Source organism: Chlamydotis macqueenii, chromosome 6 (genome assembly GCF_036417535.1).
Source record: "Chlamydotis macqueenii isolate bChlMac1 chromosome 6, bChlMac1.mat, whole genome shotgun sequence".
In the NCBI taxonomy this organism is placed as follows: Eukaryota; Metazoa; Chordata; class Aves; order Otidiformes; family Otididae; genus Chlamydotis; species Chlamydotis macqueenii.
The window spans coordinates 22587621-22606643 of NC_141561.1; the positions used below are offsets into that span (position 1 = coordinate 22587621).

Consider the following 19023-nt stretch of genomic DNA (forward strand, 5'->3'; position numbering starts at 1 on the left):
TCACCTGAGGCCGTGACCCGCCCGCAGGCGCGGGTTCATTTTCCGTTGCGAAGAGCAGAGAGCCAGGGCTGGGGCCCCAGGGGGTGGCCGGCTACTCGCGGGCGGGGCGGTGCCCTCAGCTGCCTTTCCCGGGGGAAAGGGGCCAGGCCGCAGGGGACGTTTTGTGCCGCGGCGGGTGCGCGGGGCTCGGGGGCCGGGCAGCCCGCGGAGGGCGGGGCGGGGAGGGCTCCGTCACGGCGCGCGGAGCCGGCGGGGCAGGACGGGCGCCCTCAGCGCGGGGAGCGGCAGCGCTGGGCAGCAGGTTCGCGTGGCCGGTAGGAGCAGATGGCGGCCGCGTTCCTCTTCTACCTGCCTCTCCTGCCGGGGCTGGCCGGCGCCTTCAACCTGGACACGGACAACGTGATCAGCCGGCGCGGGGAGCCGGGCAGCCTCTTCGGCTTTTCCCTGGCCATGCACCGGCAGCTGCAGCCGCAGGAAAAACGGCTGTAAGTGCTCCCACGCCCCGCCGGGCCCCGTCCCGGGCCGCCCGCGGGCACCCTCCTCCCTTCCACCGCCGGGAAACTTCCTCTGGAGACGGGCCGGGGCCGCCAGCCCCAACCTGGGGGCCGCCCGCGGGCAGCGGAGCCGCGCCGGGCCGGGCGGTGGGGCGCCCCGCGGGGAGGGGGCTGGGGTGGGCCCTCGGAGGGACCGAGGCACCTGCCGCGGGGTCGCTGCGGCGGCGCAGGCCGCCCGGAGGCAGCGTGCGTTCGGCGGGGAGCGGCGGGGACGGGCAGGAGAGCGAGGTGCCGCTCCGCCGTCCCCGGTGGCCTGCGGGGAGCCGGGGCGAGAAAGGGGGAGGCGAGAAACAGCCGCCGCTGGGAACCCTTCCCGCCTCCGCCGAGACGGCGGGCTCCTGCGCGGCTCCCCGTGGCGGCGGCTGTGCCCGCGAGGCCCGGGCGAAGCTGGAGCCCGGGAAGCTGGAGCCCGGGAAGCTGGAGCCCGGGAAGCTGGAGCCCGGGAGGGTGCTCCTGAGGCGGCGCCGCCCTGCTCCGCCGGTGCCCCGGGGCTGCGGGTGCCAGTCCAGGCTCTTGTGTTTGTTCTCCCTGTGCGTACCCGGCCTCGGGTAACACCGGCGCTGCTGTGCAAGACGGAACCTGTCCGGAAGTGCAGGTGGGAGGTGGTACAAGGAAGACGGGAAAAATAAATCGGTGTTGGTGGTGTATGGGTGAAAACTAGGAACTCCTGGGAAATTCAGAGAGCAAAGTAAGGTTCTTTTGGATCCATCTTCAGGATCCTTGCCTCTTTGTGACCATATCTGAGCAGCGCCTGACCCCACCCTATCCAGCAGTGCTGGATGGAGTGTGTCTTGTATAAGGCATTGTTATTAAATAAATGTCCCTTCCTCAAATATTTAGTTTTAATTCAAAGGAAGATAAGCCCATAATCCTTACAGAGTTAATGGGAGAAGGAAGCTGGAAAGAAGTTGTATCCTTCATAAAATTAGCTGGTAAACTTACTTAAGTGGGCCTGTGGGCCCATTCTGTTCACACTTGTGGTCTGTGTGATTTCCTAGAAATTATAGTGTGTAAAGGTGTATAAATCACAAATTCCCGTATTCCACCTAGTAGACAAAATTACCTCTGGTGTCCTGAACAGTGAAATATAAATCTGTGAGTTCCCTTTCAGAGGCCTTTATCTTAAGCCTTGACAGGATTACTCTTGCATTGGTCTCGTTTTAGTTGTACTAAGAAACAACTTCCTAAAGCTTGTTAGTTTCCCATTGTATTGTCAGTACTGGTAGAATGAGTGTCAGGATATGCAGAGACAGAAAACCAATTACTGAGGAGTCAGTAGAATTACAAGAGTGCTCACAGTATTCAAGCTAGTCTGTAATATTTGGCTGAAATGCTTCAGAGATTATTAGCATGAAAGTTCTGTATTGTATGTATAGTAAATGCTTCCTCAGGCAATCTGAATCTGGGGACAGAGCAGAGCCAGATGCTATCTGCCTTGACATGGCTTTCTGAATCCAGGCTTTCATGAGAAGCGAAAGTCTCTCATAGAGACAAAACTAGGCTAGAGAAACTGCGTTTTATGGTGATGTGTACTTCTAAGTATGAGATGTCTTGGCTATTTTTAAAATCTATTCATTAGTTTCAGCATAAAGAATTTGAGTGCAACCCTGGGTAGTACTCTTGGAATGAAACCTTTTACATCACATAGGCATGTTTTAGCCACTTGGAGCATCATTTTTCCACCTCTAAGAGTAGTGATGTGTGACTATAAGAGAACAAGACATTAAACATGCTGAACTGCACCTATCTTTAATAGGGACAGAGGTGTGTTTCGCTCACTTTGCGTAAGTTCTGTCTTGTGAAATACATAGGAGTTTTGGTGGGGAGACTTGAAATGAAGCCTCCTGTGTTAGGTAGTGTATTTATACCAGATAAAAATGAGTGATGCTGAACTAATACCGAATGAGTTGTGTGGCCTGTTCCACAGAAGCCACGTGCTGTTTCTGAATGGCTTGACTCTTTATTGGTAGAACAAACAATGTCTGCTGTCCGGATACTTGGTGAAGGTGGAAAGTTATGGGAATGGAGGTCATGCTGAGGTCTCCTACTGAGGAGCAAGTATGCCCAGTGCCTGGCTGCTGCCCATTATCATGTAACAGCTGGAATTTTAGTAGTTCTCAGGGGTGCAATACCTCTGCATTCCCAACTGCGTTTTGGTCTGTGTCTTATCTCTACTGCAAAAGTGGTTTATGTGCAGCTATCTCTTAGTCAGATAGAAGTATTTATTTTACCCCTTCTCAAATGGATGCTAACTTCAAAGCTTAGTTACAGTTTGAGTGTGAACACTGTTAAGTAGTTGCCAAAAATACACAAACCCTATTTCATCATTGAAATGTAATTAAAAGTGACACTTAGGCTCTTATCTGGCAGAGACCTCCATTAAAAAAAAAATAAAATCTGCCATCCTGAGGACCCCCCTGCCCCTCCAATTTTACATTTTCTAATTTGAAATGGTTTGTAACAGATAGGCAAGATCAGCCAGTCTTTGGAAAAACAAGCAAATGAGAGAAGGTGAAATACGCAAGTTGTATTCAAGGGCTGTTTTAGTCTGGCTTGGAGCAAGGCTTGGTAAAACAAGCTAAATTATGTGTAATTTTTCTCTTGCCTCACTTAAGTGGTTTTTAAGTGAAATGGTTCCCTCTTCCTCACACGGGATAATTAAGTTTTAAGCATTATGAAAATCCTCTGTAAAGATGAGAATGGAGAATGTCTGGAAAGTGTGACAAATAAAGGTACATCTGAAATAGCATTTAATTAAATATGGTATTTGCTTTTGATCACCTTTTTTCTTAGTCACAGGATGCTGTGGATTATGTATGAGCTTTGAATGGCAATCTTTTCATTTATTAGTGTTAGCTACTAATGCCATGTTGGCTAACGAGGAATTGCTTAACTCCCAACAGTATGGATAGATGACTGTTCAAGAACTACTTTGAGTTTAGTTGTAAATGCTATGGAATATAAGGCTGTGGACTAGTAACAGGATACAATTTTTCTTTGTGAATATCTTCAGGTGTGAAAAGTTGGAAAGTTGCTCAGTTGGAGAGGAGAAAAACTTTATTAATTGACAGTGACTGAAAGTGGACTGCTAATGACATGTGTGTGTGAAACATAGCCAAACGTAATCTTAATATGCATCGGGGGAGCATTAACGTTGACAGTACTAAGGGCAGCCCGCCTGGATTTCTGTAAATAGCTCTGGTTCATTGTCGAGCACAGTGAATCAGGTAGCAGAAAAGGCTAATGGAGCTCTAAGAGAGCTGGGCTTGTTGCCCTGTGTAAGATTGTTCTGTTTTTAATCTGTTAATATGATGAAAATAAAGAAGTTCTGGTTCTGCGAGGGGATTGTGGCACAACAGTGGTGCGTTTCATCTGCAAACTGGAAGAAGGTTTGTAACTTGGAGGGGCCTGAGACTCGGGAACAGCGTAGCTATACGAGTAGTGTGGTTAAAGTTTAAGTAGTCCTGTGATGGAGAATTAAAGATGCTAGAGACACTTTCAATGGGGACTACGCTTGAGAGAGAGAGAGATGTAATTAGCTACTATATATTATAAATATGTTACTATTGTAATATATTCTTACTAGCTACTCGTATATATACTGGGTGTAGTCATGTGTAATTTTATATCTATAGAATATATATAAATTTTATATATGTATACATACTGCATGTAAGATGTCCAGCAGGTCTGTTCCAGTCCTTTCTGGTTGTAATTCACAATGATGTAAGCGTCTTGATATAAACACAAGCCCCAAGAATACTGAAATTTGTTTATAACTTTACTTGGAAGTAATTCTGATATTATTTTCAGTGGAAGTATGGAGCTGAATCATGTAGGCTTCTTGTTATTTAAGGCAAAAAAGGATGAGATCGTAGTAATCAACATTCAGGATCTTCTCGTCATCTGAAAAACTGTGTGGTTGAAAGCTGTGACTTTGTCAAGACTGTGCTGACCATTAGCAGCCAGAAAGTCCTAAAAGTTGCAGTATCTTACTGAAATTTTTACTTGGTGACAGGTTTTGCTGACACTGCATATCTCTACTGTGAGCTGTTACATCAATATATAACGAAGTTGCCTTAGGTCAGCAGGGCTGCTGACATTGCTGTACTGCTGCAGTGCATCCTCAGTGGCATTTAGCCGGTACTTCTGTGTTGACTGAGAGCTTGTGCTCATGGACACTTTGCTCCAGCAACAAAAGAGCTCAAAAAGAGCTGCAGTGGAAAATGACAAATTCTGCTTGCAGAGGTGGTGTAGTGTAATTCAAGCTTCAAGTAGACTGAATTAGTAACAGTGCATGTTTACATCTTCAGGATTTAAATGCTTTAATAATGCTCTTCATTAGTACTTTTCTCAATTTTAAAAAAAGGTTTATATTACTTTTCCATTTTTTCCTTTTTTTTTTTTTTTTTCTATGGCAAAGTTCAGGACGAAATTAAGTTGGGAAGGAGGAGTAGTTTAAGTAGTGGTAAGGGAAAGAGTTTTAAAAGAAGTGGAATTGCTGTAAGTGGAGTCAAACTCAGAAGGCAAGCCTTTTCCCAGTGCTAAGTTTGAGTTGTGCTGTGGGTTATTTGTGGGAGAGACACAGCTGACAAGTTTACATACAAAATACCAGAAACTGTCATATAATTGTCACTATCTGACTCCCATTCTTGCAGGTGAAAAGAAGAGGTCAACATCTTTATTTCTGGTGGGCTTTTTTTGTTGTTTTTGTCAAAGGAACAGGGAAGAATGTGCACTCAGTCCTGCAGAACTCTACTAAGGCAAGAATGATGAAACGGAGCCTTGAGCTGATAACACACTAGAAAGTTGCAGTAGTGTAACCACTTCTGTCAGTGTAGAAAAAGAGCAAACCCTACAAGGCACTAGTGAAGTCACAGGTCATACAGCAAAAATGTGCTTCTACCAGGACAGTTTAGTCCAGGTGGCTCTAAAAGGCTGTCAGGAAGATCATGCTACAGTACAGTCCTTTGCTGTTAGCTGTGTGAGTTCACAGGTTCAGCTTCACTGCACAATTAACTGGTGCGACAGACATAGTGTAAAGCTAGCCTTCCCACATGGTAAGTGGCAAACCTCATATCCCAGTCTGCCATCCCCTTGAGAAACTTGTTTCTCAAGAGGTCATATACTTTTCAGATAAAGTTTGTTTTTTTTTTTTTCCTATGGTTATCTGTGAGTGCATAAGAATCTGAAGTAACCCTGTGGTAGATGTGTTATTTTTCTTACGCTGGTGTTACTAAGAATTAACAAAATTCATTGCTGTGCTAGTGGGAGATTGCCACCGGTAAGGACTGTAGCATATGCCTTTTGTCAGCAGTGATGATAAATGGCCTTGTGTGCAGACTCCACCTTTGAGAAACAGCCTAAGCTATCAGCTTCAATTACAGCTCTTAAAATTGTTAATGCTCTTACTGGAAGATGCTTGTACCTGATACAACTCCTTGCTTTCATGGCTGTTTGGTTTTACCTATGCTGAGCCTGATTGATGAATCGGTTTCTAATGTAAGAGGTACTGTGTCTCTGGTGGGTTTGCTAGAGCGTAACATTTACAAGGTAGAGGTGGTGACAGGTTTAGAAGCATTTTGGCTTATGCTTTCTTATTTTTAGATATTTCAATAAATGTGAATGGAAATTTGTGGAGGCACAAGTTCTTCTCTTCACGCTGTGTGTTTGAAGAGAGAGGGATCTTCTGTAAGCTGTTGGTCTGTGTAAAACATGGACCTGCCAAGCCATTCCAAGAGCATTAAAATATAAGTGATGGCTCAATTAACCAGAATTGCTTTAATTTCCTCTGGTCCAAGACTGTTGTACTCATTCCTTTCTAAAAGGACAGAATTTATACCAGGTAGTTCTTACTATGTAATACTAGGATATAAATCAACCCTGATGAACACAGCATATGCTAGCACAGTGCGGCCAAAGTATTAGAGGCATCTCAGATAAAAAACTTTAATCTTGCATCCTCTGAAACTAGCAAAGTTAAAATAGTGTAACTGGAACAAAATAACACAGTGCAGGCAAGGACAGACCTTGATCTCAGGAAGAAGGAGAAAGGGTTTTCTCTTCACTAAAGTGAATGAAAACTGATGAACTGCACAATACATGAGTTAAGGACAAAGGAAAAGCATTCCCCTTGACAAGTTGTGTTCTTGAGCAGGGGCTGTGGGTCCTGGGAACTCTGCTTAATGATGCCTATTCTCTTGCTTTTCTGACTAAGGTGATGCAGGGCATGGGCAAAGTAGACATGTCTGTGTGCGTGTCTGACATAAAGCCATCAGTGAAACTGTCTGTGAGGTATTCTATTGTGAAAAGGAGTTGTAGTCCTTAACAGTGTTTGCTCTAAATATTGCAGGGAAGAACTCATCCTGTACCCTCTCAATCTGACATATAGTTTGGTTTGAGAACTGTGGTTGTAAATTGGATGGGCTAAAATGTGTTTGAAGAGTATAACCATTTGCCATCTAAAACTTGAGGTGAGAGTGAGCTGGAGAAGCATTTTTTTCTGCAGTTCCCTTCATCCAGTGAGAACGAAGTGCTGGCTGGAGAGTGCATGCTGCATGCATGCTCTGCCCTGGTTCTCAGCTGTGCGGGCTGGAGCTGAGCAGAGAATCAAAGCTCTCTGTGATGCTGGCATCCTGAAAGTTTCAGCTGGCAGACAGCCGCTTGGAGCTCATTGCTGTCCCGATCTTATGGACTGACTGGCACAAGAAAATTTGTGGTGCTCTTTAGACTTAAACTGTGACCCCACCAGCTACAGAAGGTTAGGAAGCGAGGGAGACAGACAGAATATTGATCAAGATGCGGGGTTGCACAAGGCAACCCTACCATGAGGTGTGGATCCATCTTCATCCGGATGTTTCATTAAGTGCATTGTCTGCTGTTAAAAATACCATTCACCTGTGTAGAGAGTCCCAATTAATCCCCTTTTTTGTTATGATCTAGTAGAAAAATCTCTTGTACTGTGGCAGGAAATAATAAATAGTTGTCTTCAGAAATACTGGCTAACCCCATCAGTCTGCATGTGGGCTGTTTGGTGGACCCAATCTGTAACTGTACAAGACAAATGTAAGTCTTTGTAGTATGACTGTCAAATTACATGTTTTTGTTTAATTAAACAGTTTTTATTTAAGCTTCTGAGAAGTCTCTTTACTATTGACTGTGCTTTAATAAATATTCTGCAGTTGTGTAGGCTCTTTCATAAAAAAAATCAATATAATTTATAGTGATATTATTTCTTTAACTGTAAAATAGGAATAAAGAGGAGCACAATCACTGTTACGGTGCTTGCTGAGATGAGTGCAGTTTTCTATGTTGTCTGTGTCACTAATGCTGCTAATGTTAATTTATAAATAACAAAGAAAAACTTAAACAGAAGCCAGTCAGGTAGATTGGCTTCTCATAAACATTTTTTCTTAAAGGATAACAAGCAGAGAAGAATGGTTTACTAATCTAATTTGTTGCTGTCTGGATTCTCAACAAAATAAAACAGAACATTTCCCAGATGGGTGTATTGAGTTGCTGGCACGTTACAGCACATTCACCAGTCAGCATGGGCCATTCTTTTCTCCTCTGTTAAACCCTACCCAAAACCCATTCTGCGTGTGCCAGAGCAACTGTCAGTTTTGTGAGGAATGCAATCTGGTAAGTTTTTCATGGGAGATACCTCATTCATTTCAGAAGAACAGCTGTTTAAAGTCAACTGTTGTTTAAATATTTCGGAACCAGCCTGAGGCTGGATGAATCATTCCAGCGTAACTGTAAAAATGCCACATTTTGGGGACGTTTTCTGCGGAAAGGACAAGACAGATATTAGACTATCGGGTAAATGGCTATTTAAAAACAAGTAAGCAGAAATCCATATTACTGAATGAGCAGATGATGGTCTGTACTGTGAAATGTTAGCTAGAGAGTTAATACCTCGTAGTGGTATTTAGCATGGGTAGGTACAGTATTATTACAGGAATATTTGAAGAAAGAAGTATACAGGATGTCTGGAAAATGTTGAATAATTCATTTATTAGCATTGGGTGTTGTTGATTGAGAGACATATAAGCAGATTGCTGCTTTGAATGTAAAGGCAGAAGAATATAGCCTAGAAAAGCAAATGTGATTGTGGAAAGAAAAGTCTCACTTCCATTTTTGAGGGAATTATTCAGTATATTTAAAATAACTGAAATGAACCGTAGGTTAATAAAGCTCCCTTTGCAACTTTAGCATCAAATGTACTATATTCTTGGTAAGATGCACTTCCCTTGGGTATAAGGTATCGAGAGTGTCACATATTCTAAGGCTATTTTGACAATTCCCGAACTATTGCTTTGAAAAAGAGAATTGCAGTTATATTGGTTTAGTTTAGAGAGCAGGCCAGATGTATTCTGCTATGAAGTACCTGAAATTAGTTTTTGTATCAAAACGATAGTGAAAGGCAAAAAGTACTGGTTGTGCACTGTGATTTTTGGAGCATTTGCTAGTATGGACTGACTGGTTTTGGCTCTGTTGGGGCATTGGCTGTTTTTCTTGTTTCCTCTTACAGAACTACATCTAAAAATATGTTGTTTCCTAATATTGATTTCCTTTAAGTGGTTGTACTGATGTAGTGAGGATGTCTTGACTGTTTGGAAGGGAGAAGGTCTGCAGGAGCAAGAACAGAAGCAAAAGGGATTTGTAGGATGCTCCTTATCTGGATGCTGTCTTCAGCATAAAAATGTAATTGAGTCCCTGCATGGGGAAACTGCACTGGATTTCACTGTCAGCTAGCAAGCTTCTACATTACTTATCACCTGCATTCTTCTTTGCATTTGTTTTCTGTTTTCGAGGAGGTTAGAGATCTTTGAGAAAGAAGGAACAGCAAATAGGAAAGATCAGTGTTAATAGAGGTTTGCCGATAGTGTGCATAGGAATGGCAGACTTTCTTACGGAGACCGAGAGTTGTTTCTTTTTTATTGAAGATTACAAAGGCAATTTTTCAAATGGAACTAAATGAGCTTAGCTGCTCCCTGCTTCAGCTGGCATTGATACCCTCCTCAAAAGTAGATCTATAAAGCATATATTTAAAAAACAAAGCAAAACAACATGGAAAATATGCTGGGAACCACTCACCCATGTAATGCCCGAGGTTGTTTGCTCAGCAACACATGCGTGGGTCAAAGGTCTGAGGAAAATGCATGTTTATCCTGGAAGTGCTCGAAAGTGGCAACCAGCTGTTGCTGATTGCAAGCACATTATTGTCGTGTGTGGTTAAGTTTTCTGTGTCTCTCTTTTCTCATAGTTCTTTTCACGTTACTTTTGTAAGGGAATTGTTAAAATTAGCTACCCTTGCATTTTGTCATTGGTGCTGCTGAAGCTGCACAGTGGTTAGATCTGCTGGCTGATAGACCTTAGCCATGTCTAGCAGAGTACGTGAAAAGGGATCACGGGTCATATTTAATTATCCATGTTTGTTTAGTGTGAAACAAACCTTACATGAAAAGCATGTTATTTTCTTGGCCAAAAAGGCTAAAATAAATTTGGTTTATTCTTAAATAAATAAATTCTTAAATAGATAGCTCTTGTAGATGCTACCAAGAATATGGCGTAATTGTGCAAGTCCTTGTAAACTTTTCATCCACTCACCTTATTTTTCTGCTAGAGAAATGTTTGATAATTGGCCCCAGAATATTGCTGAAGAGGTAGGTTTCTTCTCTCTTTTCAGCCAAGCTATATTATTGCATATAGTGGAAGAATACTTCATTGTTGTCAAGTCGGGTCCAGCCTAGTAATAGCTGCAATACTGTTTGCACTACAGCAACACAGGGTGTTAAAAATACTTGAAAAGAAATAATTCCAGGTTCTGCTCAAGTGAGCGGTGAAAGATGGAAAAAAAAGTATGTGTGAGGGGAGGCATGTAAAAATTAAGCATGTGTGCATGTGGAGAGGGAGCACTATATAGCGGAAGAGAATGCAGTGGGTTTCTTGGCTTAGTCTCAAATATAAGTTATTTTGCAAACAGAAAAATCTTGTTCTTAGGCTTTGCAAGCTGTTTGAAATTCTCAGTTTGCACATTCCTACTCATAGTAAAATATAATTGCTGCTTCTTCCACAAATGTGTATATGAAGAGGTTTCTTGTATAAACATGATTTATTTCTGTTGATCAGATTGGTCAGTGTTTCAGTATCTGCATGGAGTATTAAAAAAGGTTCTTTAAGTGTCCCAGCTGCATGAGCATTTATATGACTTGATTCTCCTACGAAAATACCTTATTGGAGTGATGTTCTTCCAAGTGATTTGAATGCCTGTGTTTTTGGTTAATTTGAGGGAGTGGGGGGACTATGTGTCAGTACATGTGCCCGGTGACACATCTGCTTTTGTGATTAAGTTAATGGCTTGAAGAAAAGCCTTACGCAAACTATGGATCCTATTATATACATTTAACCCAGGGCTATGATGATTTTAAGACTGAAAGCATAATTTGAAATCTGTACTTCAGCGTGCAAGTGACTTTTGGCTGTTGAAGTGCTGGCTGTTTGTGTCCTTGTTCTCTGAAACATTAGGGATTACGTATTGAGAAGGTACATGCCTGATGCAGAGTTCTTTAGCCGGCTTCCGCAGGGTACCTCTCTGAGAGCTTATGTTGGCAGCTGGGAGGGCAAGCTTAGCTCAGAGTGCCAGCATTGGTCTGGTGTGAGTGAGCTTCCCACGGGGGCTCTGGTTGGTATGTTTTAGCTGAATGCGATGAGCTTACTTTATTCAGATGGTGAATCTGCCACAGTTGCATTTACGTTTCTGTGGTTGTGTATCTAACGCAAGAGATTTCTACTTGCGTTGTTTTTCCCCCTGCAATTCAGAGAGGGAAGGTGGTGAGTCTGGAAAAGAAGGAGCAGGAGGAGTCCTGTAAAGTGGATGTATGGGTGAAGGAACCGCGGCTTGGATTAGCTTGGGGAGCAGTCGCTCTTCAAATACTGCAGGGCTGTGGGATTAGTTGCTGTAGCATGTTATATTGACCACTGATTCTCGAGTGAAGTGTCTGTCCCCCTTAGTGTACTGCTTTCATGCCTTGTAATGCTTTAATTATGGCCATAAATGAAACTGATGTACTTAATTCATTGAAGGAAATAGAGGAATGACATTTCAACCAAAATATTTGTTCTGCACTGTGTTAAGATTCCTGCAGTTTTCTTCCTAAATGGCTTTTTGCATATTGATGAACAGTATGTTCCTGTTACCGTTGTTACCTCTCTAACAAGTAGTGCTTTCAAATACTGACTGGGAGCACTGCACTTTCAGATTGCTTTTTTGGCCGGGGGGGGCTGGTGGTGGTGGAATCTGAGCAGCTGTTTCCCTATTTTGATTACTTCCATGTTTGTTTTCTCAAACATGTACCTAATAGATGGTGTGATACTCCTTTCATTTTTCATGAACTTCAAATGGAGGTGGCATATGTAGAGGAGGGTACAAAGAGCAGCCCTGCAAATACAAAGAAGTTTAAATGTGAATTCAGAGGTTTTCTGTGGCATGTATGGCCAGCAGCCTAGGTGCAGGAGGCAGTAATTCCCAATTTCTCTTATGTACTTGTTTACTTGGGCCTGTGGAGTGAGCATGTCCACAAAACACCGATCTAAGCACTAACTCACTGCTTTATAGGGTAGCAGCAGCAGCCACCTCTTTACCAGCCTGTTTTGTCATAGGAGCTGGGGCAGTGCTAGGCGTGGAGATGGGCCAGGGCCCTGGTGCATGGGGGCTGTTGGCACGAGAGCAAGATTGCAGTGTGGGGGTGGCAGGGACAGACAATTCACTCCTTCTGTGCTGCAGGTAGCTGGGGACTGCTGGGTCACCCCTGCTTTATTGCAGCCGCCCTTGTCCTGCTGCTGTCGAGACCTGTGCCTTAACACACCGTCGCTGCCTGCAGCGGAGGGTGGCCGGGTTGTGCCCAGCTGGCTGTGCTGGGACTTGCATGGTTTCAGTGAGCCTAATGCAGGCAAGGCAGCTGTGGGCAGGGGCTGGGCTGGATGTGCTAGAGCCTTGGCCTCCCAAGTTCGTTTGTTTAAATGGCACACTTGTCACTTCTTGAGTTAAACCCTGTGTTGTTATAAGAGGATTTCATGCAGTAACAGGCACTACCATGTTAGAAAAACTGAGTTAAAATCCCTTTAACATTATTTCTTCCATAAGTTTGTCATAGATTAATTAGAAAACTGTCTAATACATGTTTTACAGTATCACTTCATGCTCAGGTGTTGTTCTTTCTTTCAAATCTGAAGGAATGTGTAGCTTCCAAGGGAAAAATTAAAACTGTAAGTATTATGCAGGTTTCACTTGCTATTTGACAGTATGAAAAATGTGGGGTTAAAGCCAGAGAGTGGCATCTGAAATGGACGGTGGTATTTTGAAACAGGACTTTGGGAGCAGACCTGACTGTTTCCTCTAGAAAAAAAAAAGCTTTCTACCAATGAAAGTGAGATCTGCAAAACTTACTTCAAATCCATACGGGCTGGTCTCTGGACTGTGAGGGGAAAGGGTTTATTTTTCCGTATGACTTTCAGAAAGTCAATAATAAGTGGCCGTTCCGGAACAACAGGTATCTTTGTAGTTCCAGTTTTGCTTTGTAGGAGCTTGCCTTAGTCCTTATGCTGCTTTTGGCTTCTTTTCTCAGCCTCTATCATAATCCGCTTCCTAAAAAAGACTTAATGAGTAAAATGAAAATCTCAGTCCTTCAAGTGCCAAGCCTTTGGGCAACAGAGATTAATGATGTACTTGGCTATGGCTTTGCATTGATAGTTGGAAAATATAACTCTGGAGTAGCAGATCAAGAGAATCATCAGTTGCTTGAAAAAAGCTGTTAATAACAGGCTGGCAGTGATGGGTATCTCTGTAAAAAGCATCACAAACAAGTTCCCCACTGACATACTTACTGGCTGTATGTTGTTGGAGAGAGGGTTGTTTTTGGAGAAGCCAGTCCCGTTGTTCAGCTCCAGTTCCTGTTAGCAGCCCGAGTATATGAGGGGATGATCTTTGTGCTAATTAGTCCAGGGTGCTCCTGTCCTGTTACTTGTTCCTGTTGTTAGAAGCCAGATCCAGGCATAAAGCAGAGAATATGCCACCAGGATTCAAACACAGTGTCTGTCCCAATGACTGACTTTAGTTACATTGAAATATTGTGGAGGTTAGGTTGTTCCCATCCTCCCCTTTTGTCAAGTTTAAAAACTGTTGAGACCAAACCGGTGCAGAGGACTGAAAATACATCTCCAACGGAGGGCTCTAGATGTCCACATTGAGATCAGGGATCTCTGCCTGGAGTTTTTAAACATTTGATACGCAACTAGTGACTGTGACTGGTGATTTGGTACTAAAATTTAATCTGAATGTGAGTTAGTGGTAGTTACTCTTAATTTCCACATTCTGTTCAATCCAGTGAAACTCTTTGCAAGCAGGGAGTGAGAGAGGAAAGGGATGCAGGAATCTCTCTGTCTAGTCAGGGATGGAAGAAGTTTCATAGCATTTAGCTTCACTGTCCAGATTTGTCCCCCTTGTGTGCATGGAGTCTTTCTGAAAACACAATGAAATGCTAAGTCTGCAGCGGCAGCATTATTATCTGAGAACAGCAACCTTAAATGGTGCATTTGTGCTCAATGAAGGTTGCAAAATTGGAAATTACTTACACCACTGAGTATTTTATTCTGCCTATATGTGGAAATGGCTAATGGTTTGTAACCCAGGAAACACTTCCAGTGATTTCTACACCAGTCTGTTAAAGCTCAGGGCTAGCACTATTGATGAGTTGCTGTTACTTTTAAAGAAAGGATGGCAAAGATGCAATGCCTTGTTTGGGACAGAAGATACCATGGAAGAGGAAAGAATTTAAAGAATGAAGAAGGCTTTAGGGGAGATAGCAGGGTATCTGAGCTCAGTGCAGACTGTGGTATTTTTGTATTTGTTTAAATCAAAACATAATTTACTAAGTGGAAGCCTCTTTCTTTGATGAACAGGTTTTACTTTCAAAAAATGCTGAAGATGTTCTCCCTCCTTTGACTTGATTTCTTTGAGTAAGTGTTTATTCCAAAATAGAACTGTAATTAATCGCTGACAATTTTTCTTCTCTGAAGTACGTTGTGAAAATCGTATGTTGACCTTAGACAGTTCCAGGCTGTAAGTGAGGAAAAGAATTCCACTGTGGAGTGAGGAAACACTTCCAGGGGCTTGGAGGTTTTCTGGATTTCCTTTGATATGGTTTTCTCATCTTAACTGCAACTTTCCTTTTGGAAGGGACCAGGGTAGTTTCATGAGCAATACTGGAGGGAGTTCAGATAGCAGTGAGCAGAAACTACTCCCAGTTCCCACTGTTTTCATTAGTCAAGAGGAGCCACAGCCACCTACTAAACTTCTCAAAAATTACCAATGAAAGCAGGGAGGGTTTTAAAATCTGCACCCCACTGCTTGATACTGTGTAGTATCTTTTAAAATGGAAAGTTACTTCTAGTGTATTTTGCTTTCAATATTAATAACTCTGTTGGGCTGCTTTTGATTAAACTAAGTTACAGCCTTTCTTCTTGATATTCCCCCGACTGTTCTTGCTGAATACTGGTCAGCAGCTTTTGACAAACTGAGGCCTGGTGCCTGCCTGACTGTGGGCAGGCAGTTCCCACCTTCTTCCACTTCTTTGAAATGTGTGGGCTTGTAAGCATGTTTTCGTCATACAGTTCTCCAGAAATGTGGTTCAGCTCTCGATCAAGTCCATAAGATGTCGTGATGCCCTTTTCTGAGGCTGGAGTAGTGGTCAGCGTAAGTGGTGAAAGGGAGGTGTTTTTTTTCCTCAGCTGTTTTGTTCAGGTATAACGTAATGCTGCAGTGAGGTGGGGTGGGTGTAACTGTGCCCTAGGATGTGGTGGGTGTAACTGTGCGGGGGGATGTGGTGCTACGCTGGTCCCTGTCTTGAGAGAGGGGGCTCCTGCGCATCCCTGTTGCACATAGTGGCTGCACCTCGCACGTGCAGGTACAGCTGGGGTCACTGGCATCTGCTCAATGCAGGCACCATCCACCTGAGCCAAAATTGTGTCTCAGTGAGGTCAATTAGTTAAACTGGCATTACATACCAATCCCAGAGCTCTAATCCTATAGGATTATCTCGAGTTTGGCCATGAGTCCGGGGTTGTAAGGGAGTAAGTCTGTCCCTGGAAGCCAGCAGATGCTCATAATTGGCAGTGGGACTTCAGTCATTATTAGCTATCTCCAAGAAGTAATTAAGAGAAAGCAATAATTAATCTAATTCTAACCAATAGAGCAACAGGACTGATTTATTTGGTTTGAAATTAGAATTTTAGTTTGAAATTGGAAGACATGTTTTAATTATGAGGTATAACTGGAGCTAAAGAGCCCTGTAGCTTTGTGCCAGGATATGAGAGAATTCTGATTTTTTTCCTACATGGTCACTTGATAGACACATTCTTTTAAATGTAACACAATGAACTATTAATAGAAATTCATTTAACACCTGTACAGTCTAATTGGCTCAGGGGAAACCCAGTCAGTTTATAGTATATATTTAAGCAAGATGAATGGGAGAAATCAGGATTAAAGTAGTATGAAGCATCTGATTCTGTAATTTACCTAAGGAATAGTAATTATTTTTTGGCTGACTTTTAGCTCATATGGTAAACATTAGATACTAAGTAGTCATAACTAAAATAATAAAAAGTTAAGTCTCCAACAGGAACAGATACCAGGACATACTTATGTTCAGTATACTGTATGTCTGAGCTTCTGCTCTCTGCATTGTAATAAGGGAAGCTTGCCACGCGATAGAAAATCAGTAAAATGTCCACATGTTGGAGTCTCTGGAGTTTTCATCTTTGACTCTGCTGTCTTGGCAGTTGAGGTGTTATTTTGGTATATGAATATGGATTCTGGAGCCTGACTTTGGGCATTGAGACCTGAATTCAAAGTAGTGACTGTAGCCCTCATACAGCTTGAAGAAGTCTCAGTGAATAAAATTAATTATACTGTAATCATGGGTGGAGAGAAATGAAGAACTTTTGTCAGTCTTCCTTTGCAGAGGAAGTTGTTTGGTTTTAATCTGTGTTTCATCTGCCAATATAAGGAAATAGTGATAGCTAGGAGAGCATCTTCTCACCTACCCCCATCCCCCTTTACCTTTTTCCTTTTACAGAAAGAGGTTTTGCTTGCCACTGAGAAAGCTAAAATGGAACACGCATAGCTGCAGAAAAACCTAACCCATTTTTGGCATAATGAGATGAGCTTGAACTTGATTAAAATTCTTATTAAAACAGCCGAGTAAGTAGCCCTATAGTAATGACTGGAATGTGTCCTCAGTCTGGAAGGACTCTGAGCACGTAGCACAGCTCAGTGTACAAGCTGATTCATTTGGACTGCTGCAGTCATGCTGAAATTCACGCTGGTGCATGGTCCATGTCACACTTCCTTAGTTTTATGCACACTTTTATTTTTAAAAGAATAATTCAGCTTCTATCAGAGTTCTAATTTTTCAAATGTACCTTTTGAACAGTGGACAAGGTGAATAGCAGCTCTGTTGGTCACAAGTCACAATGTGCTTGGCAAGAGATTTTTATGTTTTGGTTGATTTATGCAGCCTAAGAGTAGATGCACGTCACTTTCTTTGTTACATTCTTAAGAATGGTGATAATGCTCACAACATTTATAATCCTCCTCATCTTTAGTAACCTGTCATGCAGAACTTGGAAGCATAGATTTAGTCTTCTCTGCTGTGGTCTTTGGGGCAGATAAGTAGTGACGAAGTGCAAAGGAGTTGTGCTGCTTTTTAATATGTCTTTGGCTGCTACTTCAAAATACGTTTCGGTATTTGTCAGAGTACTTACCTGAACGGATCAAATCCTTTGCAGGTGCCTGTTCATAGAGAGTGCTACTGTTGAACTGTGTTGTGAATAAGGACTCACAGTGATGTACCTTTTGTGTTTGATGAGCCTTGAAGACTGATGACAGGATTCCTGACAAAAGTTCTTTGAATTCTGGAGAGTTTTCAAAGTCTACTTTGAAATACTTTGTTTACAGTGGAAAATAACTTGCACAAAATTAGGGGAAAACAACTTATGCAAGATTTGGACAGGAGGTGTGGGCGCTGGGAAAAATCTAAGGTCCCCTGTTTCCCTTGAGATCATGTTGGATTGACACTTTTTTTTTTTTAAAGAAGGCTGAACAGTTGCATTTTTCATCTATCGATCTCAACAGGTGTCTGTTTGAGATGCCATTGAATGTTTACGGCTTCTTATGTCAGGTAGCACATCTTTCCACTTTATCTTCTGTTGGCTATGCTGTTTATTCCTCAGTGCCTGTCCCTCTGGCTGAATTGACGTCAATATCACAGTTGCATCCTAGTATGTTGTAAAAAGTATTATTTAGCTAGGGAGAGGATGTGGTCTAGCTATCCCGTAGAGAAGAACAGGGTCATAATTGTCTTGATCTACCACCACTGATGTGAGTAGTATGCAGATGAGTGAACTAAACCAAATTAAGTATTTAAATTCCAGAAGCTTTTAGTTATGTTCACAATGTTGGAACAAAAGGTTACTGATAAAATTTTTGTAAGTGAAATTCAATACATAATTTTTATCTCCCAAGCTTTGAATGAAAAAGTAGAAATAATGTAGAAATTTCTACAAGTTAGTAACTCACTGCCTCTACTTTCTTAACTTTATGGTGGTTAACATTAAAAAAAAAAATCTAATCTGTCTTTCCCTGGGGGATAACAGAACTGAGGAGAAAATGTATCTATTCCCACATTAGGAATAGCTTGGAAGCAGATGCTTTGCAAAAGAATTACTCTAAGAGATTACAGTTAAATGCACTGTTGCCAGAATTAGAAAATGAAGTTTATTAATGGCCTTTCTACAAGCGTGGTTGTTTAGATTACAAAATCTGGTGATGACTGCTCTATTTCTGAAGAAATCTTTGAAAAAGATGCCAGACATAAGTAGGGGTAAAAGAAGAAAACACTTAAACCAAATCCTACCCACACTGTGTCTCCTGATTTTATGTGTGTGTCAGTCAAAAGCAAGTATTTTACCTGGAGGTTTCACTATTCAGGGATTTGCTTTCATGAGGGCAAATGATGGATTGTGGGAGAATTTATTTCTATAAAAGTGATTAAAACTTGATTTGTTTCATGATACAGATGTAATTTTCTGTTTTTCAAAAAGTGTTTTCTCATAATCCATCGATTTCATTTTATGTCTCATTACTTTAGTGACGTTGAATAAACATTTTCTTAAGATCAATATATGATTTGTGTTATTAACTGATCCAGTCTTAACTGTTAGATAAGAATAAAAGTGAGTCTTGTTTTTTGTAAGAAAAGCATTCTGAGGGACAGCAGTGTGCTTTGTCCTGCTGCTGCTATAAAGCATGCAGAAAAGCTTTCCACTAGAGCAAAACTCTGTAACTGAAGCTTTAAAGAAGGTCTGAGTTCCTCTTTGAGCCTCGTGGATGCAGCTATAATCCCGG

General features: G+C 42.2%; 1 protein-coding gene across 3 annotated transcripts in view; it reads left to right on the top strand.

The window, feature by feature from the left end:
* The first annotated feature begins 293 nt into the window (after nucleotides 1-293).
* Nucleotides 294-19023, top strand: part of ITGA6 (integrin subunit alpha 6) — a 44650-nt gene continuing 25920 nt past the window's right edge. For all 3 annotated transcript variants that reach the window (XM_086750876.1, XM_086750877.1, XM_086750875.1), the window contains exon 1: nucleotides 294-485. In XM_086750876.1, coding sequence (XP_086607002.1) covers nucleotides 325-485 — 161 coding nt within the window. In that variant the 5' untranslated portion in view covers nucleotides 294-324. The remainder of the gene's footprint in view (nucleotides 486-19023) is intronic.